This window comes from Typopeltis vanoorti, chromosome 12 (assembly GCF_054136105.1).
Source record: "Typopeltis vanoorti isolate ZY-2024b chromosome 12, IOZ_Tvanoo_1.0, whole genome shotgun sequence".
Lineage (NCBI taxonomy): Eukaryota > Metazoa > Arthropoda > Arachnida > Uropygi > Thelyphonidae > Typopeltis > Typopeltis vanoorti.
The window spans coordinates 51,838,155-51,865,436 of record NC_143560.1 but is presented as its reverse complement, the minus strand read 5'-3'; the positions used below and the strand labels follow the sequence as shown (position 1 = coordinate 51,865,436).

The following is a 27,282-nucleotide window of genomic DNA, read 5'->3' as shown; positions in this document are numbered from 1 at the left end:
ATCCTCGTAGTCACCATTGCAAGTCTCTAGTTCATGCCTGATTGTTTTTACTGTATTCAGGGAGCATTGGGCAGCAGTCGTAATATCCTTATTTTGATGGCGGGCACGAATCATCATGATACAAGTTATTCTCTTCCATGATTCAGGTGGGTTCCAGCTATCCATCCTTTCTGACATCTTGTATATGAATGAAGAAGGGTCCAAACTTTTAAATGAAGAGAAGTGTGTGTTAATACATGTAACTTACGGAAAAATATAATTAATTATAAATATGTAAAATTTATCCCGAACACCCTGTATATGTTACCATTGTGTTCAGTCCTGAGCACTATCTGGTGGCAAGCCACAGCAAGCTGTTTTACTGCTACCTTCAAATGGAGAAGAAACTTCTCCTAGTTGAATACTGATAATGGTGCATTGAACATGCCTGGCAGGGCTATCATCCACACTGCATGTGGGAAGAAAGGGGAACAGAAGCCAGAGATCCTATTCTGGGGATGAAACATGGAAGTAAAATCTTGTAAGTTCCAATTTCTTTTCCAATTCTTTTTTTTTTTTTATGATGTGCCCCAGTAAGAGAACATTTCCATCATGTGAGAACCATTCCAAGGAAAAAATAAATAATAAGAATACGAAAAACAGTAAAAATCAATCTGAGCATGCATCTTTCAAATATTTGAAGATGCATCTCATTCTTCACTGAGTAACATACTCAGTGAAGAGTGAGAATGAATAACATTGAGAATAAGGACAATCATGTGCATGGAGGTGGGAGTAGCAATCTATGTTGTGTTCTGTAATTACTGCTGATGGAAAGATAAGGTGGTGCATCAAAATCTGTGTAAAAGCACCATTGGTTCTATGCAGTTATTAGAATTCCACAGAACCTGAGTCACTTCCAAGGTGAAACCCTATCATGTAACTTTTATATATATCAGTTTTACACACAAAAGGTTGCAAAACCTATAGCCTGTCATTGTTGTATCTCTCTGATTCTTCCTTTCAGTCATTTCTGACCATAGGTGACTTTGTAGGCATTGCCCACAAAGTATTCCTGGTGAGATTTTTATAGGGTAGTTCACCACTGCTTTCCCCAACCCCCAACCAATTTTATCCGGACTCAGGACCAGCATCTGGCTGAGACGTATTCATGATTGTAATCCATGTATGTTCACAGAGCCAATTTTCCTGTTCTGGGGGATGAAAAAACCCGAGATTCCGGGTGAAAAAAACCCTACTTCTGTATGAGACCGGCTAACTCAAGAAAAAAAGAAGAAACCTGTTGATACTAATTAAGGGGATACAAATCCCTTGTTGTTCAACTGCCAGTAAGCAAAACTCTAAGATCGAGAACTACGAATCTATGAGTTTCATATATATACCGAAAAACTATCGGCGAATCCAAGTGTAAATGACCACTTGGTAGTACAACACCAAGGCAACTCGAAGCAAAGGTGGAGCAAGCTCCCTGACTATCCCTAATATTTTCTCATAATGTAAAAACAGCCCCTAGGGGATGTAATACTGTAATTACATTATGAGGAGAGGTCACTACCCAGACCGGTTTCAACCTTTTTTGAGGTCTCATCAGTGAGTAGGTAGACCTGGAAGATAAGGTTTAAGTGAAAAGAACTTACATACCTTTACTATACGAATGCCATAAAGGTGTGTTTGTATATTATAACATAAACTGAAAGCCAAACAGCTATTTTTCTGGCATCCTTAATAATAATTATGGGGATAAAAATCCCTTGTTGTTCAACTGCCAGTAAGCAAAACTCTAAGATCGAGAACTACGAATCTGAGGGAGCTTGCTCCACCTTTGCTTCGAGTTGCCTTGGTGTTGTACTACCAAGTGGTCATTTATACTTGGATTCGCTGATAGTTTTTCGGTATATATGAAACTCATAGATTCGTAGTTCTCAATCTTAGAGTTTTGCTTACTGGCAGTTGAATAACAAGGGATTTGTATCCCTTTAATTATTATTAAGGATGCCAGAAAAATAACCGTTTGGCTTTCAAAACCTGTTGATACATTTTTTTGAACAACTGGAGGTTGTATTCCTTAGGGAAACCTGTGTGGCAATGCTATTCCAAAGCAAAAAGGTACATGGAATGAAACAGGAAGAAGAGAAGTTTATTTGGTATGATTGGAGTTGCACTGTAAACAGGCAGAAAACAGCAGATGCTTGAATCGTTACCAGTTTAAGGAAGGGTGGAGGGAATGGTGAGAAGCAGTTCAGCAGAAAGAACTGCATCCATGAAGGTACCTGTAAGGAGGCATAACAAAGAAGTAGAATGCCTATGAGAAAGTGGCTGGAGTGAGTCTGTAAGAGATGGATCACCTATTAACCAGACTTCCCCATCAATGCGGGGAGTACCTCTGTACTTTCATTTTCTTCCTGCGGCATATAAATGACCTGTTCTCACTAGCTTCAAATCTTATCAATGGTTATTAAATAATAAAGTAACACGTAAAAACCACAGTGAAATCTTTAATTAGTAAAAAGACAGATATTTCGTACTAAAATTAATAGTACATTTTCAGTGTCTGTAACAGTAATAGGAATGGAATACAGGCAAATGTTCGGTGGATCACCTATTAAAATACAATTGTTACCGCGTGCTAGGAAATAATAGAAATAACAAATTTAATCTATTAAGATAAATGGTTTTTTACATAAGATAAAAGTCTCCCAGATCTTTGAGAGAGACATACAGTCATCTATTTAAATTCGGTCGGTGTAAGATAGTTTCCTAACTTTCTTTGAATAAGTGTTCATATTTAAATCTGCATCTGTGGAGGAGAACTGCTTTATCCCACTGGACACTATGAGTAGAGTCAATACTATGCTGCGCCAGACCAGACTTCAGAGGTTTGTTATAATCAATATAATATTGATGTTCTTTTATTCTTTTTTCCACAGAACGGCCAGTTTGTCCAAAATAAGAGACATTGCATTCGCAAGGTATTTGATAAATGCCAGCCAAAGATAGAGAAGACAGAAGAAGTATCAACTGATTCCAACATATATTCCTATCAACAAAATTTCTTCTTTATTACCTTCTACAAAGGAAATAAAGAAGAAATTTTGTTGATAGGAATATATGTTGGAATCAGTTGATACTTTTTCAGAATTCTATCTATAGGTTCTGAGATTCCTGGAATGTACGGAATAGAAACTCTGCGGACTGTTGAAGAAACTGTAGGTGTTGGAACATAAGAGTCAAGTATCTGTTGGATTTGATTGGAGTTGTAATCATTTGATTCCATTAACTTTTTAATGATGGAAAATTCTTGTTGTAAGATTATTGGGGAAGAGCAAACTTTATGTGCTCTATGAATTACAGATTTAAGAATGCCAAATTTTTGAGACATGGTGTAATAAGAGTCAAGTATCTGTTGGATTTGATTGGAGTTGTAATCATTTGATTCCATTAACTTTTTAATGATGGAAAGTTCTTGTTGTAAGATTATTGGGGAAGAGCAAACTTTATGTGCTCTATGAATTACAGATTTAAGAATGCCAAATTTTTGAGACGTGGTGCGCACTCTTTTTGTGAATGTATCCGCCAGTAAAAGTGGGTTTTCGAAAGATGCTTGTCGATAAGGTACCAGAGTTTTATTTTTCCACAGTGAATTGGATGCGTGGGTGAAGGTTATTTATCTGTTGTAGAAAAGTGAAAAGTTCATCTTCAGTGTGTGGCCAAACAGCAAAAACATCATCGATGTAATGGTACCAAAGAGATGGATGAGAACATAGTATCTTCGAATTGTTTCAAATAGTAGTTTGCCAAAGGTGGAGAGTACCTTCAATTTGTTTGTAGATTTTGTTTTTCCAACTGAAATAACCTGAGTGGATGACATATTCGAATATCCTTGCGATATCTGGAGGGTAATCTTCATATATTGAATTGACTGTGTCGGTTAATGGGATATTGGTGAACAGAGAAATGATGTCCAAACTGACTAATATTTCAGAATCTGTAATTTTTACATCCTTGATTTTTTCAAGAAAATCTGTTGAGTTTTTTATATAGGATCTGGTATGACCAGTGAGAGCACTTAAGGAACGTGATAATACGTTTGCAATCCAATAAATTGGAGAGTCAATGCAATTTACGATAGGTCATACAGGACAGCCTTCTTTATGGATTTTTGGGAGTTCATAAAGACGAGGAGTTCTTCCAAAGTAGGTGCGTATTTTATCCATGTAGTTCGGATCCCAACATAACCTCATCAAGTAATTTATTTAGCTGTTTAATTTCCAAATTAGTAGGATTACTAATTCCTACTAATAGGAATTAGTAATTCTAATAGGAATAGGTAGGTCGTGGTGTCTTCAAATAGGCTGGATACTTTTGTGTCATAGTCAGTTTTATTCATAATTACAGAAGTATCCAGCCTATTAGAAGACACCACGAGAGAAAACACGTAATCCTACTAATTCGGAAAATAAACAGCTAAATAAATTGCATAAGTTGGGATCCGAACTACGTGGATAAAATACGCACCTACTTTGGAAGAACTCCTCGTCTTTATGGACTCCCAAAAATCCATAAAGAAGGCTGTCCTGTACAACCTATCGTAAATTGCACTGACTCTCCAACTTATCGGATTGCAAAAGTATTATCACGTTCCTTAAGTGCGCTCACTGGTCATTCCAGATCCTATATAAAAAACTCAACAGATTTTCTTGAAAAAATCAAGGATGTAAAAATTCCAGATTCTGAAATATTAGTCAGTTTGGACATCATTTCTCTGTTCATCAATATCCCATTAACCGACACAGTCAATTCATTATATGAAGATTACCCTTCAGATATCGCAAGGATATTCAAATATGTCATCCACTCAGGTTATTTCAGTTGGAAAAACAAAATCTACAAACAAATTGAAGGTACTGCCATGGGTAGCCCTCTGTCTCCACCTTTGGCAAACTGCTATTTGAAACAATTCGAAGATACTATGTTCTCATCCATTCAACCTCATCCATCTCTTCGGTACCATTACATCGATGATGTTTTTGCTGTTTGGCCACACACTGAAGATGAACTTTCCACTTTTCTACAACAGATAAATAACTTTCACCCACGCATCCAATTCACTATGGAAAAAGAAAACTCTGGTACTTTACCATTTTTGGACATCCTTCTTACTAGAACATCTTCTGGTACCTTATCGACAAGCGTCTTTCGAAAACCCACTTTTACTGGCAGATACATTCACAAAAAGTCTGCGCACCATGTCCGAAAAAGTTGGCATTCATAGAGCAAGAACTTTCCATCATTAAAAAGTTAATGGAATCAAATGATTACAACTCCAATCAAATCCAACAGATACTTGACTCTTATGTTCCAACACCTACACTTTCTTCAACAGTCTGCAGAGTTTCTATTCCGTACATTCCAGGAATCTCAGAACCTATAGGTAGAATTCTGATAAAGTATCAACTGACTCCAGCATATATTCCTATCGACAAAATTTCTTCTTTATTACCTTCTACAAAGGATAAACTGTCTTCACTATCTTTGGCTGGCATTTACCAAATACCTTGCAAATGCGATGTCTCTTATTTTGGACAAACTGGCCGTTCTTTGGAAAAAAAATTAAAAGAACATCAATATTATATTGATTATAACAAACCTCTGAAGTCTAGTCTGGCGCAGCATAGTATTGACTCTACTCATAGTGTCCAGTGGGATAAAGCAGTTCTCCTCCACAGATGCAGATTTAAATATGAACACTTATTCAAAGAAAGTTAGGAAACTATCTTACACCGACCGAATTTAAATAGATGACTGTATGTCTCTCTCAAAGATCTGGGAGACTTTTATCTTATGTAAAAAATCATTTGTCTTAATAGATTAAATTTGTTATTTCTATTATTTCCTAGCACATGGCAACAATTGTATTTTAATAGGTGATCCACCAAATGTTTGCCTGTATTCCATTCCTATTACTGTTACAGACACTGAAGATGTACTATTAATTTTAGTACGAAATATGTCTTTTTACTAATTAAAGATTTCACTGTGGTTTTTACATGTTACTTTATTATTTAATTACTATGCCACAGGTTCCACTAAAATTCAGAATTAGCAATGGTTATGCTGATGATTGTATGCTCATTCTTCCCTCTCATTTGAGAAGTGCCCAACTTTGTAGTGCCCAATCATTTGAAGCATCAAGATCATCCACAACAAATGCTTTAAATTAACATCTTCTCATTATGCAAACATAATCTTATATAATTTCCTGATACCACATCACTTATCCTTATTTTTAATGAGGATAAATGATGTGAGATTAGGAAATTATACTACTCACATGTTTGGGATTTTGTACCCAAAATTTTACTAGCACTGTTTGAAGCTATTCAAAAAAAGGCAAATAAGATTAACTGGTGAACCCGCTCTATCACTGAATCACACGATCCCTCTCTCTCTTTCTCTATCAGATATATTCAATTTCTGCTTTATGCTTCCTGTACGGGTATTTTCATCGTCAATGCTTGGCTGATCTGGCCAATGTCATCCAAGAACAAGAGCAGCTTCTGGTTAACAGCCATTTACCACTCATCCTCAAACTTACCGAAGAAGCAACCTCTCTTCTTCCTCTTTCATCTACCTGTTCTCCGGAACAGCTCCCTCATTCTATCTTGCCCAAAGACCACAATCTTTAACTATTCAAAAAATGTGTCAACAAATTTCTTCTTTATTCTTGCCCTCTGATTCACAATCAGTACTGATATGCGACCTTTCATTTGTGGTCAGATAAAGACTCTTGCATCAAGCATTTTGAGAGAGGCTTTGATTATACTACCCTGTATGTAAAGAACAATCTGGATTATTTCTGCAGTATTAGATGTACAGGAGGAATATCACATCTTGAGTGGAAGAAGACAGTTTCCTTGGAGACAGAAGAGGGCTATTGATGTGATGTGCTTATATTCTTGTATGAAATAAAGAAAAGACCATGTTTGGTGCCACTGAAGTAGACAAGGTTGTCCTCACCCCCAATGAAATATGGTAAACAAATCAGAGTAGATTGTAGATATACGAGCACTACGAGGTATATCAAAATGAAAAAGTAGTATGGAAAGTACTGTTACCAGCAAAACTACAGACAGAATTTCAGGTTAGTGACAGAAGGTCATTTATAAATAGGAGAAAGTGTGGGGGGGGGGAAGTATAGAGCTCTGGGGAAATTCCAAAATTTGTAGGGAAATCTAAAGAAAGGAAGCCATCTACCATGACTCATAGTAAATGACCAGACATGAAATTAGCAATCTAATTGCAACAGGTGGATGGTAGACCATAAAATGGTTTGGTTTGAAAGTAGTTTTTTTTTTTTTTGGTTAAGCTTGATCAAATGCCTAGGAAATATCTAGAGTAGCGATCATATGAGTTTCATCAAACCTTTCTGTAGCTTGTGTCCATGATGGGTGATGGCAAGACGTGCTGTGGACTAAGAGTGAAGGAATCCATATTAAGTCAGTGACTAACTGGAGGACTTTGAGGTGGTGGAGGAGTTGACTGTTAATGACTTTCCACTATTTTCCATAAAACTGATGTGAGGCAATAGGTCAAGAGTTTGATGGCTGACTTTTATCTCCTTTCTTCGGGATGGGTTGAATATATACTTGCTAAGGTGATACAGGATGGGAATTAATTAAGGAGAATGTCTTAAGGATCAGAAAACTTGTACAGAGATGTGGTGAAGAAGGGAGTGAAGAGCAGATTTTTTACGTGGAGAGTTGTTAGTGAGTGGAATGCATTGCCTGGGTACACTGTGAGTGCAGGTAGTATAAATAACTTCAAAGCTCATTATGATAGACATGCTGCTGGTTGAGTGGGGCCTCCAACAATGAGTCTGTTGACTCCATGGAAGTTACCAAATAATAATAATAATAATAATAATAATAAAATAAACCATCCAGAAGAACACATGCAACATAATATATTACACATACACTGGTCCCATAGCCTTAGCTGCTTTGGCTATAAATCCAAACAAAGCAAAATTGCCAGCCCAGTTGGCCAAGTGGTATTGAGTAAACAGGCTGTGTGTGTGTTCGTTTGTTCGAATACTGCCATAGACATGGATGTTACCAATTGTCTTTAGATGGTAGATGATTTTCAGGAAACAGGCTATGAAAATAGCCTGCTTTCATAGTGGTGTTGTGAAAACACCACTCCACTTAATGAAGGTCTGAAGTAGCTTGAAAAAAATTTTATGTTTATCTTTATGGTTGTAATCCTATAGTATATAAGTATTGTGGATAAACTAAAGATTTTATTATTTCATATCATATTACAGGATTTCTGATTATGTAAAAAATATTCTGAAAAATGATAAAATACTTTGCCTATCCAAAGTACAAAATGTACTATAGGATTAAACCTAATTTTTTGATGTGGGTACTTTAGGTGAGTAAGGAAAAGAAACTTATTTTTTACAAATTTATTTCCAGGTATGATTTCAACATTTCTGAAATTTTAGCAATGCACACTTTTCATAATACAGAGTACTATCATCAGAGTGCTGTAAACACCCATGAAGATACATATCAAAAATTTGACTTCGATGAGAGCATTTAAAAAACGATGTATGTGTGTTGATAATTTTATATCTGCAGACAGTTTTTGACTACCGCACCATTTTTCATTATATCCATGAGTGGTTATAAAAACGAGCTCTTTCAAAAATACTATTTAATTTTAGGTCAGATTAAGATGCAAACATATTTTTTACAATGAATTCAACTAAAGACAGTTTTATCAAGGATTAATATAACAAAATATAAAGCTGACTTACATCTTTAGAATATCTTTCATATGAAATTAAGCCATTCCTTCGAAAACATGCTGCTAACTGAAGAATGTAACCAAGGATAATTAAGGCTACGGCAATAAAAGTGTATAGAATATTGAGTATACGAGCACCTAATCCTGAATTTTCTGGACGGCTCACATTTAGAAATGGTCTCCATCCTAACTGGAAAAAAAAAAAAAAAAAAAAAAAGAATTAGTCTTTATATTTAATTCAGAATCTAATATCATATTATGAGGTATGAAGCACCAAGCCAATGGAAATATGCAAATTCACCTATACCCCAAGAATGCATGTCACATTCGATCAAATGTCAAGAATCAAGAATGTTGATTTTTTTTATGTGAATGGAATTGTACACAAAGAATTTGTTCCACCTGGACAGACAGTGAACAAACATTTTTATCTCAATATTTTGAGAAGACTGCATGATAGTGTGCAAACAAAAACAGCCAGAAATATGGAGTAGAGGAAATTAGTTGCTGCACCACGACAATACCCTAACCCAATGTCCAAAAGTTCTTGACAAAAAAGAGCATGGTGGTTGTTCCTCATCCTCCCTACTCACACAATCTCTCTCCATGTGACTTTTCTTTATTCACACAGATAAAGAAAACCATGAAAGGACAGTGATTTGTTGATATGGATGAAGTGAAAGAAAAGTCGCTGAAGGCCATAAACAGTATTCCAGTTGAACAGTTACAGAACTGCTTCCAGCAGTGGAAAAAAAGTTGGGACAGGTGCATTGACTAACATGGAGAGTATGTTGAAGCAGAATAGAATATAGTATTATAATCTTGTCCAAAGTGTCAGTGAGTTCCAGATGTGTTCAGGAAGGACAGAGAGAAAAAAATGGGGAGAGGAGTGTTATTGATGATAGCTGATGAACTGCAACCAAGGAGAATTGAAGTTGAACTGCAGGATAGTGAAGAGAGCACATTTGAAGCTATTTGGTGTGAGATTGAGACAAGCAGAACAAAATATACAGTTGGCATGGGACAGACCAGGTGATGGAATAGATGGTATGCATAGACAAATAGATGCAATGACTGGAAGGAGGGTAATTATTATGGGGGATTTCAACTATGGTAACATTGATTGGAAGGAGGAGAGGACACATGGGAGGAAGGAATTGAATTTTATGCAGTTATTAAGTGTAACGACCAGCATTTAATGGAATATACTAGGGGTTCTAGAGTGCTTGACCTAGTAATTGCATCTGAGAATTTGACTGTAATGAATGACCACTTTACCACCAATTGGTGAGAGTGACCATAAGGTTTTGACCTGGGAAGTGGCCAAAGGTGTGGAATTTTCAATTAAAAAAGGGTACATGTGGAAGTACCAGGCTGGTGAGTATGACAAGCTCAAGAGATTGCTTGGTTCAGTGCCATGGCATGTAAAACTGCAAGGGCTGGAGGTTGATAGTGCATGGGAAGTGGTAAAGGACGGTTTGAAGGAGATAATGGCTGACTGTATACCTAGAGTCCAGATAGTAAATCAAGTAGGGGTTAAATGGAAGAATAACAGCATTAAGCTTGAGCTGCAAAAAAAGAAGCAACTGCGGAGGGAATTTAAGGAGAAAGGCGACCTGCAGGCGCACGAACAGTATAAAGCACAGGCCAGAAAGGTAACGAGTGTGGTAAGGAAAGCAAAAGCTGATTATGAAAGGAAATTAGCCAAGCAAGCTAAAGAGAATCCCAAACAGTTTTTTCAATATGCTTCAAGTAAAAGAAACAATGTATACGACAGAACGATTTTAAGGAATGCCGATGGTAGGGAGGTAACTGAATTAGTTGATATAGTGGAATTACTGAGTGAGTACTTTGCAAGAGTATATCATTCAGGTGGTGATATTGTAGGAATGAAAGATCCAACAGGTTATATGGAAATTGAGGTGAATGAAATGGAGGTATATTACAAAACCTTAATGTGAATACATCTGTGGGTTTGGATGGTATACCAGCTCGGGTCTAACATGAAGCAGCAAAAGAATTGTCAGTGCCCTTGACCATTTTGTTTAATTTGAGTCTCGGGTCTGGGTTAGTCCCGAGGGGGTGGAAAGAGGGGAAAATAGTGTACCACTGCATAAGGGAGGTTCCAAGACTGCTGTTGCAAATTATCGACCGATTAGCATATCAAGAGTTGTTGTCAAGGTTTTGGAGAAAGTAGTCAAGAGAAGAATACAGGAATGGATAGATGATAACGGGATACTGTATGGGGAATAGCATGGTTTTGTGAAGGGTAGATCATGCCTCACTAACTTGCTCACGTTTTATAACACAGTGACGGCTGAGCTGGATAAGGGTAATGGGTTTACAGTCATACTACTGGATCTTGCTAAGGCGTTTGACAGGCTACCACATGGAATTCTAATCAGCGAACTGCAGCATATGGGGATGGATATAGGGCTGGTGAGATGGATAGGAGAGTGGTTGATGGAGAGATATCAGAGAGTAGTTTATTCAGGAGTAGAGTCCAAAAGATGGCCTGTGACTAGTGGTGTGCACAGGGTTCTGTTCTTGGACTACTACTATTTAATTTGTTCATTAATGATATCGGAAAGGATCTGAGAGGAGCTATTCATTTGTTTGCTGATGATGCAAAGTTGGATAGAGGAATAGTGAATGCACATGATATCAAAATTTTGCAAGATGGTTTGGATAGATTGGGGGACTGGACTATGGAGACTGGATGTGGCAAAGTGTAAGGTTTATTGCATTTTGGGGTGAAAAGATTAGCAGCAGTATACCACATTGGTGGAACTGTATTCCAGGAGATTGACGAAGCCAGGGATTTGGGGGTGTTGGCGGATAGGGAGTTGAAGTTTAGGGGCACATTGCAAAAGTGGCTAATTCAGCTCATCAAATCACTTGGTTACTGAAGAATACGCTGACGAACAGAGACAAGCAAGTTATTGTTCCTCTGTATTGGGCCTTGATAAGACCCCCACACATCTTGACTACTGTGCCCAGATCTGGGCGCTAGGGTTTCTTCTTGATGGGGAGGAGGTAAAGAGGATTCAGAGGCAAGTAACCAAGATGATAGCAGGTCTATGAAATAAACCTTATGAAAACAGGTTGAAGATTTGTGGATTGCAGACATTGGTTGATAGGCGGAAGAGGGGTGATATGATTGAGACATTCAAATTACTGAAGGGTTTCTATAAGATTAATTCAGAGGATATTTTTCAGAACAGGTCTGGTGGTGGGAGGACTAGGGACCATCCATGGAAACTGAGCAAGAGTGTGGTTAGCAAAGGTGTTAGAACTAGGATTTTTGCATGGAGAGTGGTGAATGAGTGGAATAAGTTGCCAGAGTCTGTTGTGGGTGCCATGACTGTGAGTGGGTTCAAGGCAAGATATGATAGATACTGTGTGGAAGCTGAATAGTTGTTGACATGATGTTTAGGGTCTCCCTCGATGAGCCTAAGGACTCCTTGGAGTTGCCCGTAATAATAATAATAATAAAAAACGTTAATAAATTTTTTAAAAAAAATTCCAAAAATAATAATTTTTGGATACTCCCTCGGTCTGCGTGGTTAGCCTAGTGGCTATGCGCTTCGCAACCATATGCCTGGGGAAGGAGTGTCCTAGGTTTGATTCCCGTCGGTGACGTGAGGAGCTGAAGGATCTTCCTCAGCCATAGCCAAGTTAGCCAGTCTTGGGCGTGGACAGCAGGGTTTTTTCTCCAGTTTATTCTGGGGTTTTTCATCCCGCAAAGCAGGCAAACTGGCCTTGAGAACTCAACACTACAGGCCATAGGATACACCGGGGCATAAGGCTGACCACCTTATCCTGTAAACAGAGTGAGGTCCGATGATCAATGGACCTCGACACCGCAAGGTAAAAGAGGGTATAAGGAAGAAGAAGATGATGATGATACTCCCTCATAAATAAGCCATAATATTTATACTTTTTAGTATACATACATGATTACAAAAGAAGTGCTACATTCTGCAGCAAAAAGCTCAAGTTTTATTGTAATGCAAGAATATGAGAATTAGGAGGTGCTTTAGTAATCAGGAGTATACATCAATCGATGAAGTAGGAAAAAAAGCCATAAAATATGGTTTTTTTTCCTACTTCATTTTCCTACTTTAATACATATTCAAATACTGAGAGTTTTACACTGGTTACACTTCATAACTGAGAAAGCCTGGTAAAAAAAAAAAAAGAAAAACAGTCAAATTCCAGATGATTGGAGTTCTCATAATACTGTCTATATAAAAGAGAACTAAAATTGAATGTGAGAATTAATAAAGAATTTCCTTACTGAGTGATAAGATAAGATTTATGTATTTAGTGTAGAGGAACTTGGGGAAGAACAATCTAGGTTTAACCTAAATGCATTATTATCACAAACCTTTTAGAGATCTACAAAGTTTTGTAGAGCTGGAAAAAGACATATGATAAAGTTAGAGAAAAAAAAATTTTTCAAAATGCTTAGTCTGATAGGCATGTCATTAACTGGCTTATATTTTGCTGAATTTCAAACCAGCAACTTCAGAGCAAAACATGTTACAGCTTACGTGGAACAGTGAGTAAGTGAAGCAATTCAAATTGTAATGAACAAAAGATCTAATTAGGTCCTAATTAAGCACCCTCTAATGTTATAAAAAAAAGAAGTATCCAAAGCATGGTCTGTCAATCCATGCTTGCCATAATAATGGTAGCAAATCTATTTCTTATCCAAGGCAGATAGATAAGAAATCTATCCAAGAAAGCAGTCTTGGATAAGAAATCTAGTAGGCTAAATCACAGGGAACTTCATACATTCCAGGATATGCTAGAGGATGAAGTTTTTCCTTAGGAGAGGCATATCAGAGTTGCTACTTTAACATGTGGTGTGAAGGTCATATTTTGTTAGTACTTTGGCTATCTTTTCTGAAGTACCTTGGATATATGGAATAGTAATGTTTTATTCTTGTGTGTCTGAGGAGGAAAAAGTAGAATGGTCATGTAGTATTTTATCTGTTTTGTAGGAGCTGTAACCATTGACCAAGAAAGTGTGATAAAGATATTTAGGCTCTAAGTAAGAGCTACATCATTAGAACAAATAGCCTTAGCTCTGTATGCATGTGTATTTAGAATACCATACCATTGAGTTGGATGATGACATGAACTGTTTATATAGATATCTGTGTGTGTGTGTGTGTGTGTGTGTGTGTGTGTGTGTGTGTGTGTGTGTGTGTGTGTGTGTGTGTGTGCATTTTCCTTCCAATAGTAACCCTACCAGAAGGAAATTAATTCTTACATGCTCCAATGCATATATTACATGATATAGCTTCCAAGTATTGATTTACATTTATAATTTCCAATTTTGTATCAATATTCATATTTACATTTATGTTTTTACATCTATATGTACATATACAATATCAGTAATTTATGTTATATTACAATGACTTATGTAGATATCTTCCTGTGTGTTTGATCTAAAATCAGGTGTGCAACAAGGATGTACATTATCTCCTCATTCATCATTTGTATGGATCACATCAAGACGTGGCATTAAACAAAATGATATCAATTTTAATCAATTTTAAATAATTATCAACTTATTTCCAATTTATCAAAATTGGAAATAAGTTGGCCTTTGAACAACATGGGTTTGAACTGTGTGGGTCCACTTATAAGTGGATTTTTTTTGATAAATATATTGGAAATTTTTTTTTTTGAGATTTGCAATGATTTGAGAAAACTCACAGTGAACCACGTAGCCTAGAAATATCAAAAAATTAATTATGCCATGAATGCATACAATATATGTAGACATTAGTCTATTTTATCTTTTACTACCATAAAATATACACAAATCTATTATAAAAAGTTAAAATTTAACAAAAGTTACACACACACAAACATTTACAGACCATACATGGTGGCATTCACATTCGAGAGAAATGTAAACAAACGTAAAGTTGTATTAAATCATAACTGCATAAAATTAACTGTTATTAATTAATTAGTCGAACTTTTGATTAATTAATTAGCATAAAATTTAAAAAATTATAACAATTAATTCATTAGTGAATAGGCTAGGCTACCATGAAGCAATCGTATCGATAACACTAGGCTCCTATTAAGCAATCATATTGCTACTTCACAATATGATTGCTTGAATTGCTATACTTGTAAATAAATATGAATTACTTTTTCACATTATGCTTTCATTTTTGATGTCTAGTGTTAATAATATGTATAACATCTGCAGTGTTTTGTATCATATAAGACAATACTGATGTAGGTACTGACAGATAGATGATTGATCTTTTAAACAGATGATGTAAACTTATGGTATCGATAAATACAGTACAGTACTGTAAATGTATTTTCTCTTCTTTATGATTTTCTTAATAACATATAAGACAATACTGATGTAGGTACTGACAGATAGATGATTGATCTTTTAAACAGATAATGTAAACTTATGGTATCGATAAATACAGTACAGTACTGTAAATGTATTTTCTCTTCTTTATGATTTTCTTAATAACATATAAGACAATACTGATGTAGGTACTGACAGATAGACGATTGATCTTTTAAACAGATGATGTAAACTTATGGTATCGATAAATACAGTACAGTACTGTAAATGTATTTTCTCTTCTTTATGATTTTCTTAATAACATTTTCTATTCCCTCACTTTATTGTAAGAATACGGTATATAATACACATAACATACAAAATATGTGTTAATCAACTGTTTATGTTATCGGTAAGTCTTCCAGTCAACAGTAAGCTTTTTGGGGAGTCAAAGTTATGTGTGGATTTTCAAACGATGCAGGAGGTCAGCGTCCCTAACCCCTGTGTTGTTAAAGGGTCAAATGTATTCAACTCAGCTCTCTGCTTTATGTAGATGATGGTATACTCATAAATAAATCCAGTAAAAATCTTCAGGATTCTTCAAGAAATTGAATAGTTATTATGACAAATTTAATATGAAAAATAAGTAATAAAAACACAAGAACTATGAAGATAAGAAGAAGAACATGAAACATCAACTGCATTTTCAATCTCAATCTATGGAGAATCTACATAAGGCTGTGGGTTGAAATCCCACTGTGGCCATGGGTGTTTACAATTGTCTTTAAGCGGGAGATGAACTTCATTATACGGTATTGGAGGTCTGAAGTGGCTTGAAAAAGTTACCTGTTTGGCTTCAAGAGTAGTTTCCGGACCAGGTAAAAAAATGAATAAAAATGCCAGAGGGTGAGGGTTATAGTCGAGAATGTTAAGAGGTAGCAGTGAAAAAAAGGTAAATTTTTGTTATTATTTATTACAGACTTTACTTTAAATTACAGGGAATCTAAGCAAGATAGAACATACATCTGTGGGTAGTTTGCAGTTGGGAATTTGTACTTAAACATAATATTTCATTATAGTTTGTAGTATTCTTTGTGCACTGTTTAAATAATGGTGGTAGCTGCAACTCAGTTTACCAATGATTTATCAACAAGTCTGCTCCCACTTAAGGACTACATTTTGCACAGCATACTATGCATCCAGACAGTTAGAAATGTAGCAGGTGAGACATTGGGGAGTGTATGTCTGTGGAAAATGTAGAAAATGGAAAGAACTTTGTGATTTAGAAATTAGCATAACAGATCTTAGCAGCATTACATCAGAAAAAGGTGAATATCGATCAAGAGAGATGAGAAACATGACCGAGAGTGAGGAAAACAAGCAGAATGTGAATGAAAATATAAAGGTAGAGTGTAATAGGTTTGGTTTGAAACATCATGACGTTTCATCATAAGATAAAAGACAGCTTGCATTTGAATGAGGAAGGACACAGGCATCTGGAGAGAATGCTGTTCTCTGAATGAGTCAGCGTGTCAATGCAGAGAAACTAGAATTATCAGGGGGGGATGGTAGCAGGGGGAGGCCTCTTGTGGGAATAGGTGCTTGGGAGAAGGGCAAAAACATCAAGTAATGCTGTATCCAGTGAAGTCTGGAGAATGATAGGTATAGAAATAGTGACATTTTTATTCTTTATACTAATGCCAAGAGTATTCAGAATAAAGGAGATTAATTGATGGCACTGATAGCATCAGCCTGTCCAAAGATTATTGGGATCTCTGAGACATGGTTGATGGAAGATGATATACTAACGGGAACAAAAGAAGAAGGGTATAGCATTTTTCGACAGGATAGGAAAGACAAACATGGTGGCGGGGTACTGTTCATGATAAGTGATGAGTTATATCCTCTCAGAGTGGAGGATTTGGAGAGCAATGGCACTAATGATTTTGAAAGTACATAGTGTGAGATAGAGATGGGTAGGACAGGATATTTAATGGGGTGGTGCTATAAGCCAGGGAGCATGGGGGGGGGGGGGAGCAGGAGATGTTAGGCAGTTGAGCTTGGTGAGTGCAAAAAGAATGAAAGAATATGATGGTTGTTCTGACCTTACCGAAGAATGGCAAAAAGACCAGTATTTAGGATACTTGTTGTGGAAGATCTGGACAGTTGGAATTATTGCACATTTGCACAAGAAAGAATGGAATGTTCTGTCATCAACAAAACTATGGATAGAATTTCAAGTCAATAAAGAGTAATTTAGGCACTGAAAAAAGATAGTGCACAAAAGTACAGAGCCCACAGGTACCTCAGCATAGGAAAATTGGAAGAGAGGAAATGGAGCAGACCACCCAATTACAAAGGATGGAAGGCAAATAAGACAGTATAGTCAATTCCCACTGTACTGAACATTATAATAAATTACTGAAAAGTCAAACCTAAGAAATTATCTTTGTGGGACCTACAAGTTTACTAAGCAGGTCTCCAAGCCAGACCTGATCAAATGATCTAAAAATGTCAAGAACAAACATCTGAATTTCTCCAAATCATTTCATGGCTATTGTCCAGATTTGAGTAATGTCAGTTAACATATTGCAGTTGAGCTGGAGTGGCAGGATCTATCTGGTGAACCCTAAGTAACTGGTGGGAACTCCAAGTAGTGCAGAAGTTGGCTGTTGATGATCTCCACTGTTTTACAAAAGACTGAAATAAGGACAATAAGACAACAGCCCGATGACTGACTTTTATTTCTCTTTATTGGAATGGGTTGCATATAAGCTTGCTTCTATACTTTAAGATAGATACTGGATAAGTATGAAAGTTTGTAGAGATGATACAGAATGGATATCAATTTGAAAGCACAAGTTTTGACCTCCACAACTTTTGAGTTCAAGTTCTGTTGATATCTCAGCTATTCAAAAAAGACAGGAGAGATGTTATCAGCTGTTCTTGGTATAATGAAATATTTCCTTTAGTCATCTATGCAGTAGAGGGAGGAGAAGAATGATGCTAGAAGATTAGCTTTATATTTGGTGATGTTAACCATGCCATGTGAATGTGAGAGAAGTGTAATCATGGACGAGCAGAAGCTATGCTAAATGGTATTGGTGAGGGATCAAAAGGTAAATGCACATTTTAACAGATGGGGGGGGGGAATAACAATTCTGATAAACAGTGATCTTGGAAATATTCTTTTAGAAAGTACAAGTATCAGAAATTGAATATCTTGAGAGTGCACATGGAGTGAATAAGTGAGAGACATGTCATTAATCAATCTGTTTATTGTATTAAATGAAGGATCTTTAGGAAACTCTTAAGGGAGATCTTGTTCCAAATGTGAAAACAATATTCAGTGATTGGATGGATTTGCTGATATGTATACAGCTAATAGCTCTTCAGAAATAAAGTCACACCTTGAGCTGAAAACCTAATTTCTTAGATGCCGAGAAAATGATACTTGTTATATATTTATGCCAAGAAAAATTGGAGGTTTTAGTTATTCTGAGAAGAGAAATATCATCTTGTCCAGAGATGTGGGTGTTCTCAAAAGTAAGACCAGAAGACAAAGGTTCTTTTTGCAGGAAATAAGACAGGATTGAGTTTAGCAGTTTTGCTAGCAATGAAATTAACAATGAAGGTATCAGAACTCCACTGAACAATAGTTAGAAGTTCAGAATTTATGGTTGTAGAGTGCAGTGTAGTGCAGTTTCATCAAAACAACTATGAACTGGAATAGCAGGTCAACTAGCAAAGCCAGTTTCAAGTGGGGCTTGAAGATCCTTTTGAAAACTAACTGCCTTATCCATTTCTTTAAAAACCAATCTCTCAGATTCTGATGTATAGGGTTCCTTGCTGTGACAAGTTAGCCTATTTGGGTAGATTGTAAGATTAGCCAACATCTGCTTGGAAGAAGATAAAAAAATATATCTATAACAGCAATGATATGGGCAGTGAGATCTAGTGGGCATGCCTTGAAACCAAAACAAAGAATGAAATGGGAAAAAACCATTATGCTTCATCATAGCAAGTTCAAATGTGTAAGGCCTTTTGAGAATCTTAAATAAACAAGTATGGTTATATAAACTTCACAAAATACAGAAAACGATAATTCTTAGACATCCCAACTTGTGGCCACCCTTCTTAGCAAGTCACTTTCCTTTGTGTTTCTTTTGTTCATTATAATTTACATTGTGTTCCCCAAAGTTATGTCTCTGTGACTGAGACTAAATAATACTGGAAACATTAAACAGTTATTTAATTCATTTTTTGTGCTGTTTTCATTACATTAAATGTCCACCATAAGTGTCCTTACAAAAATGGAAACCAAGTGATCAAATTTACACATAGTAGTCCTGGTGTGACTTTATCAAAGATGAGTACAGTGGTATAACATCTATTTATCTGTACTCGTAAGTGTCATCTTAATCAGCACCAATGTCCTATATAGTCTTCAAAACTCATACAGTGCCTCTGTAGTGCAGTCTCAAGAATGACACAGAATCTGTCCTTTGGTGAAAAGACAGAGGTTTCAATCTTGTCTAGGATGAGAGTGATTTTTATTTATAAGTGCTTTTCACTAAAGGTAAGTTAGCTGGTCTCATATGAAGTTGGTATGGATTTTCCTCTTGGATAATTATGTTGTTCGTCTGGAAAAACAGGTAAACCAGCCAGAAAATGCATACAGTTAGACATAATATACTAGCCTTACAGTCTTAGTTGCTTTGGCCATGACTACAGCCAACCTTCTCCACACTTAACTGTATGTAATATGTCCTGGAACTGGATCTCTGTGTGTTATCAATCACCAAATGGAGCAGTTTCATTAATGTTTTTTTTTATTTTTTAATGATCCCATGAGAGGTTGAGGGACTTGTAGGTACATCAGTGCCATGTGTGAGAGTGCACATGAGGACTGAGACAGAACAGACAGAAGTTTATGGATGTTTTTTGAAGAGTTGCAAGTTGTTTGAGAATACTTCTTGAGGAAGGCTGTTCCAGAGGACAAAGTGGATAGGATAAAAGAAGATGAACAGAAGTTAGTTTGGTGTATTTGCAGTTGCACAGTTAAGGGGTGCTGGGAAGCTGCAGCTCTTGCATTAACAGGTGCAACAAAAAGTGAAGGAATGATGGCTGCTAGTTCACTGGAGCAGTGAACCATGGAACTACCAGTAGAATAACACGGTGCTGAAACACTGTGCTTGTGAGATAGATTGAAGTGAGTCTGTAAGAGAGGGATCATCTATGAGCCTAACTACATGCCTCTGGATGGTGTCAAGGATTTTTAAAGGAAGTTTTAGGTGCAAGATAAAGCAAGACTGTTTTGGTGGCTGAACATAAGGTTGTCCTTACTTCACTGGAGGATTGTATGTGGATCAATGTTTACGGCACTAGTTGTAGATGATCTTGTAGCCTGGGATGTTAGAGTATTGACAGAGTACATTAAATAGAAAAGATTCACACAGCATTATACTTCTGCAATCGAGTGCAAAACTTTGCACTAATTAATATTACAGCAGACACCCCATTCAATATTTTAAAATGATTTTTATATTTTAATTTTTGGAACTCCTTGCCTTGAAATGCAAGTCTCATCATGACTGAAATATGAGGTTAATTTTCAACATAATTCAAAAAGAACTCTGCCATATGAGCCTTATATAACAACAAAGATATGCTTCTAAATCTTAATATCAGTTGCATGGTCATTTAGTATAAGTATATTCCATGGGTTTCTTTGGCGTTCCACTCATGAATAAAATATTGCTTTAAAAATCTTTTTTTTTTTATTGATTTATGTATTTTTTTTTTGTATTATTATTTTTACTTGACACCTCCAGGGAGTCCAAAGAATCATCGAGGGAGGGCTTACTCTACAACTCTCTGTCTCCACCACTCAATCCATCAAGTACAACTAACCGCAACTACACCAACAGCATCTACCGCTCACCACCACCACCATTAATATTTCCACAAAAATTCACAAACATCCATGACCACGGCGGAATCGTTAAGCATCAGATTTTCATCACCCAGTATGAGACCCAGTATGGGCTGGCAATTTGGGATTTAGTTTGCCAAATTGTATTCTTATTGGCTTAAACCAAAATACAAAATGATGGTACAACATGACAAAATTTCATGCCAGCTGGAGCGTCACCCGGTTAAAAAAGGCTCCAGTTGTTTTCACCAGGGAACCAGAGCGAACAGCGAAAAGTCAGCTACTGGAACAAATCTGAAAACACATTCCAACTCAACATCACCAAAGTTAAAGATTGGTACTATCAACATAAGTCTGAATGTCAAAGAAATGAAGCTAGCTGAGGAATTAGATAAGTATCAGATCGACATAATAGGGGTGACTGAAACAAAAAAGACAAAAACTGGTGAGATCTTTCTAAGCAATTAATACAAAATGTTATATTCAGGCAATGACAATCAAGGAAAAGAAGGAGTAGCCATAGTATTCAACACTACATATGAAGCTAATCTTCTTGAATGGCAGGCAGTCTCAAGTAGAGTGATGTGGGCAAATATCACAATGGGGAACTGGGAAAATGAGACTAATTTGTGCCTATGGTCCAACAGAAGGTTCTACTAAGGTAGAAGTGGATGAATTTTTTGAGAAAGTAACTGACACAATGAAAAAGGAAAAGTTGGTCCTTGTTGGGGATCTAAATAGCAGAGTATGAAATGATTATCAGACATGCAAAAATATTTTGAGAAAATATGCAGAAGAGAGTAAGCTAATAATAATGGCAAATACCTGCTCAGGACATGGACTGATTATTACTAACACCATGTTCCAACATAAAAATGTGCACAAATTCACATGGAGAGAAGAGGCAAGGAATAAGAAAAGTCTCACTGACTATGTTATTGTTGATAGTGATGTTTCTCCCTGGTGCAGGACACCAGAGTGTACAGAGGATTTGAAATTGGAAGTGATCACTATTTAGTCTTGAGCAGGATAAAACTGAATTTCATATTGAAAAGAATAATGTAAGAAAGTTGTAAAGCAAATAAAAGTTGGGCAGCTCTCAGATGTGAACTGTTGACTAAAATACACAAAGATTATTGAAGAAAAAATGAAAGAGTTTGAGAACAGGAACCAAACTTTGGAGATTCAGTGGCAAGCCCAGAAGAAAGCACTAATTGATTCAGCCAGAGAGGCATGTGGTGTGGTTATCTGTAAGGATAAAAAAAAATCAGATCTCCATGGTGGACACAGGAAGTTAAAGCTGCAATGAAGGAAAAGAAGAAAGCATATCAAAAGTTCCTGGCAAATAAGTCAGCTTGTGCTCTTAGAGAACACAAAGACAGATGTAAGAAAGCTAAACACCGTGTAAAATTAGCTAAACAACAAAAGTCATGGGAGGACTTTGGCAAGAACATAGAAAATAAATATCAAGAAGGTGGCAAAATATTCTGGAGGTTGTTAAAGAAGCTTGATATGGAGGAAAGAGTGCTGTAAAAGGAGTTAGAGATGATAAAGGTGACATGAAATGGAGAAAAAGATATCCTTGAAGTAAGAGTAATTACTTCGAAAAATTGCTAAATGGAACAAGCAGTGATAGCTCAGTGGTAAAAAAACAGTCAATAGGCTTAGAGTCAGGAATACATATCCATACTTGATGTAGAAAAAGCCATCAAAGGTGTGAAATGTGGAAAGGCAGTAGGAGTAGATGATATTCGACCAGAAATGCTGAAGTATGGTGGTATAAAAGTCTTACAGTGGCTGCCCTGCATACTTCAGAAGGACTGGACAGAGGGATGGATTCCCAATGATTGGAGTAGAGCTCTCATAGTACCCATATATAAAAAATGGAAATAAAACTGAATGTGAGAATTACAGAGGTATTTTCCTACTGAGTGTTCCTGGGTAAGATTTATCGAGTATACTTGAGAAATGGTTGAGAAGAATTTTGGAAGAAAAGCTTGGTGAAGAACAAGCTGGATTCAGGCCAAATAGAGGCTGTCAGGAACAGATCTTCACTTTATGACAAATAGTTGAGAAATCATGGGAATATAACAAAAATCTGTATTTAAGTTTTGTCGATCTGGAAAAGGCATATGACAAGGTGCCAAGAGAGAAGCTATTAAACACACTACAGTTATATGGTGTCAATGGGGCATTATATCAACAATACATAGCCTTTATTTGAATTGTAAGTCAGCAATTAGAACTGAAGTACTGAAAGATGGTTTAATGTTAATTCTGGTGTGAGACAAGCATTGGCGTACCCAGGAAGGGGGAGGGGGCAAGGGGCCGTGGTCCCGCCAAAAGAAAAAGGGGAAAAAGTTTGAAAAAAAAAATAATTAAAAATTTTTTTTTTTAAATTTATGTTGTTTTGTGTCTTCTATTTCTATACTACTTATGAATTGGCGGACACATAAGGTGGGAATACCCTCTGGCTGTCAGGAATCACTGTTGTTGTGAACGTAAGGTGAACGAAGTAATGCAGAGGAAATACTCTTTGTTTACCCAAGCCGGCCAGTGATCATGGGTATCATGTATTGGCGATCAGATGCTCAGTCATAGGTCATATGCAATGCGTGGTGTGTATTCTCAAAGCATATACTCAACTCGGCCCCCACCCAAGATTAAACCATTAGCGCACGTTTCCCTCCCCCCCCCCCCCCAAAAAAAAGATTAAATCTTGAGTACTCGGTCCCCTCCAAGATTAAATCCTGAGTGCGCCACTGGAGACAAGGGTGTACATTATCCCCTCTGTTATTCATTATCTATATGGACCACATTATGAAGGAAAGTGGTATTAAACATGATATCAACATTGGAGATGTTAATGACAGCTTTCTGCTTTATGCAGACGATGTTATACTTCTAAATAAATCCACTACAAGTCTGCAAGATTCCCTGACTAAATTGAATAACTGTTGTAATAGATATGGCATGAAGGTCAGCAATAAAAAGACAAAGACAATGAAAATAGGCAGAATCGTTGAAAATGTCAACTGCGTTGTGAACAGAGAACTTGTGGAACAAGTAAAACATTTCAGCTACTTAGGCATGATTTTTAGTGAAGATGGTAAATTAAATATGGAAATAGACAACAGAATCAACAAAGCTGGTATGGTAGGAAGTCAGTTGAATAAATTCATATGGAATAAGAGAGAAATTAGTCAGAACACTAAATTAGCTGTATACAAGACGGTGTTCAAACCAGTTTTAACTTATGGATCTGAGAGCTGGGTCAAAAGTAAAACACTTGACCAAAGACTAGAGACCGCAGATATGAGAGTCCTGAGAAAGATTAGAGGCGTGAACAGATGGCATCAATGGCAATATCATATTAAAAACAAGGATATTAGGAAAGAACTTGGCATTGTCAGCATCCAGGAATGCATTAGCAGAGCTAATCTCAGGTGGTATGGTCACTTAAACAGAATGAATGAGGAAAGATTAGCAAAACAAGTGTTCTCCACCCTGTTGGCAGGAAAACGACCCAGAGGAAGACCAAGATATAGGTGGATTGATATGGTACAAAGTGCCTTAGACGATACAAATATAAGATCTGATAATGTTGGGGTCTTGACAAGTAACAGAGACTGATTTGGAGAAAAATTGTAGATAGGAAGTTAGTAATGAGGTAAATTTTTCATGTAGTACTATCATATCCTGTAAATCCCTTGAAGGTACATGGCAGGATAATGGTGATGAGTATGAGACCATGATACTGCTTATTGGGACCTCTAGTGCTTTAAAAAAAGTACCATGTTAAGTATCTATAGCAGGAGTTTTGGATTATCTAGCTCTCAATTCACCCGAAGTCAAAATATGCTATTAGGTTTACAACTTTAAATGGGTGTGATGATGGTTTGGAAAGGTACTTACTTAGTAACAAACTTTCTTTCCAAAAGCTATTGTCTGAGTGTGTTTCCCCTATACTGTGTCTATGTATGCATGCATGTGTGTGTATAGGGGAAGATACACACACACACACACAAAGATATGTTCAGATATTACTATTCAGAATCACATTCATGAAATGATTACAAAGAAATGAACTAAAGAATAAAAACTGAACATCAGTTTAATGATTTAATAACTAGGATTAATATCGTCATTTAGTATTTAATGTATTCAGTAAAATCATCATCATCATCAAATTTCAGTCATGTACCCTCAAGGGGGTGTACAAGATATGATAGTACTATATGAAAAATTTACATCATTACTAACTTCCTATCTACAATTTTCCTCCAAATCAGTCTGTTACTTGTCAAGACTCCAACATTATCAGATCTTATATTTCTATCGTCTGAGGCACTTTGTACCATATCAATCAACCTATATCGTCATTTTCCTGCCAACCTGGCAGGGAAAGCTTGTTTTGCTAATCTTTCCTTGTCCATTCTGTTTAAATGACCATACCACCAGATTAGCTCTTCTAACACATTCCTGGATGCTGACAATGTCAGGTTCTTTCCTAATATCCTCGTTTTTAATATGGTATTGGCATTGATGCCATCTGTTCACGCTGCTAATCTTTCTCAGGACTCTCATATCTGCGGTCTCTAGTCTTTGGCCAAGTGTTTCACTTCTGACCCACTTTCAGATCCATAAGTTAAAACTGGTTTGAACACTGTCTTGTAAACAGCTAATTTAGTGTTGCGACTAATTTCTCTCTTATTCCATATGAATTTATTCAATTGACTTCCCACCATACCAGCATTGTTGATTCTGTTGTCTATTTCTATATTTAATTTACCATCTTCACTAAAAATCGTGCCTAAGTAGCTGAAATGTTTTACTTGTTCCACAGGTTCACCATTCAAAACACAGTTGACATTTTCAATAATTCTACCTATTTTCATTGTCTTTGTCTTTATAATGCTCACCTTCATACCATATCTATTACAACAGTTATTCAATTTAGTCAGGGAATCTTGCAAACTTGTAGCGGATTTATTTAGAAGTATAACATCGTCCGCATAAAGCAAAGAGCTGACATTAACATCTCCAATTCAGATATCATGTTTAATACCACTTTCCTTCATAATGTGATCCATATAGATAATGAATAACAGTGGCAATAATGTGCATCCTTGTCTCACACCAGTTTTAACATTAAACTATCTTCCTGTACTTCCTTCAATTCTAACTGCTGACTTACAACTCAAATACAGACTAAGTATTGCTTGATATAATGCCCCATTGACACCATACAACTGTAGAATTTTGAAGAGAGAACTCTTGGCACCTTGTCATATGCCTTTTCCAGATCGACAAAACTTAAATACAGATCTTTGTTATATTCCCATGCTTTCTCAACTATTTGTTGTAAAGTGAAGATCTGATCCTGACAGCCTCTATTTGGCCTGAATTCAGCTTGTTCTTCACCAAGCTTTTCTTCCACAATTCTTCAACCGTTTCTCAAGTATACCTGCATAGATCTTGCCAGGAACACTCAGTAGGGAAATACATCTGTAATTCTCACATTCAGTTTTATTTCCCTTTTTATATATGGGTACTATTAGGGCTCTACTCCAATCATGGGAATTCGTCCCTCAATCCAGGCTTTCTGAACTATGCAGTGCAGCCACTGTAAGACTTTTATACCATCATACTTCAGCATTTCTGGTCGAATATCATCTACTCCTGCTGCCTTTCCACATTGAAGTATGGATATGTATTCATATCCATACTTCAAGTATGGATATGTATTCCTGACTGTATGCCTGTTGAGTGTTTTTTTATCACTGTGCTATCACTGCTTGTTTCATTTAGCAATTTTTCGAAGTAATTGCTCCATACTTCAAGGATATCTTTTTCTCTCGTTTTCATGTCACCTTTATCATCTCTAACTCCTTTTACAACACACCTTCCTCCATTTCTAAGCTTCTTCAACAACCTCCAGAATATCTTACCACCTTCTTGATATTTATTTTCTATGTTCTTGCCAAAGTCCTCCCATGACTTTTGTTTAGCTAGTTTTACACAGTGTCAGTAAAATCAGTAAACTGATAAAGTAAAGCCTCATTACAAACACAAACCCCAGTCTCTTAACTTGAATAGGCAAGTAAGCAGGATCTCCATTTTGCAGCTAACAAATTGTGCATTCCAATCCTAGTATATTACATGAACCTGTGTAGTTCAGTGGAAGTGGTCTGTGCAT

At 36.5% G+C, this 27,282-nt stretch overlaps 1 protein-coding gene across 3 annotated transcripts in view; it reads right to left on the bottom strand.

The window, feature by feature from the left end:
• Positions 1-27,282, bottom strand: part of GrlHz (Gustatory receptor-like Holozoa) — a 253,757-nt gene that overhangs the window by 135,995 nt on the left and 90,480 nt on the right. For all 3 annotated transcript variants that reach the window (XM_090401540.1, XM_090401539.1, XM_090401538.1), the window contains exon 4: positions 8,822-9,001. In XM_090401540.1, the coding sequence (XP_090257666.1) occupies positions 8,822-9,001 (180 nt within the window). The remainder of the gene's footprint in view (positions 1-8,821; positions 9,002-27,282) is intronic.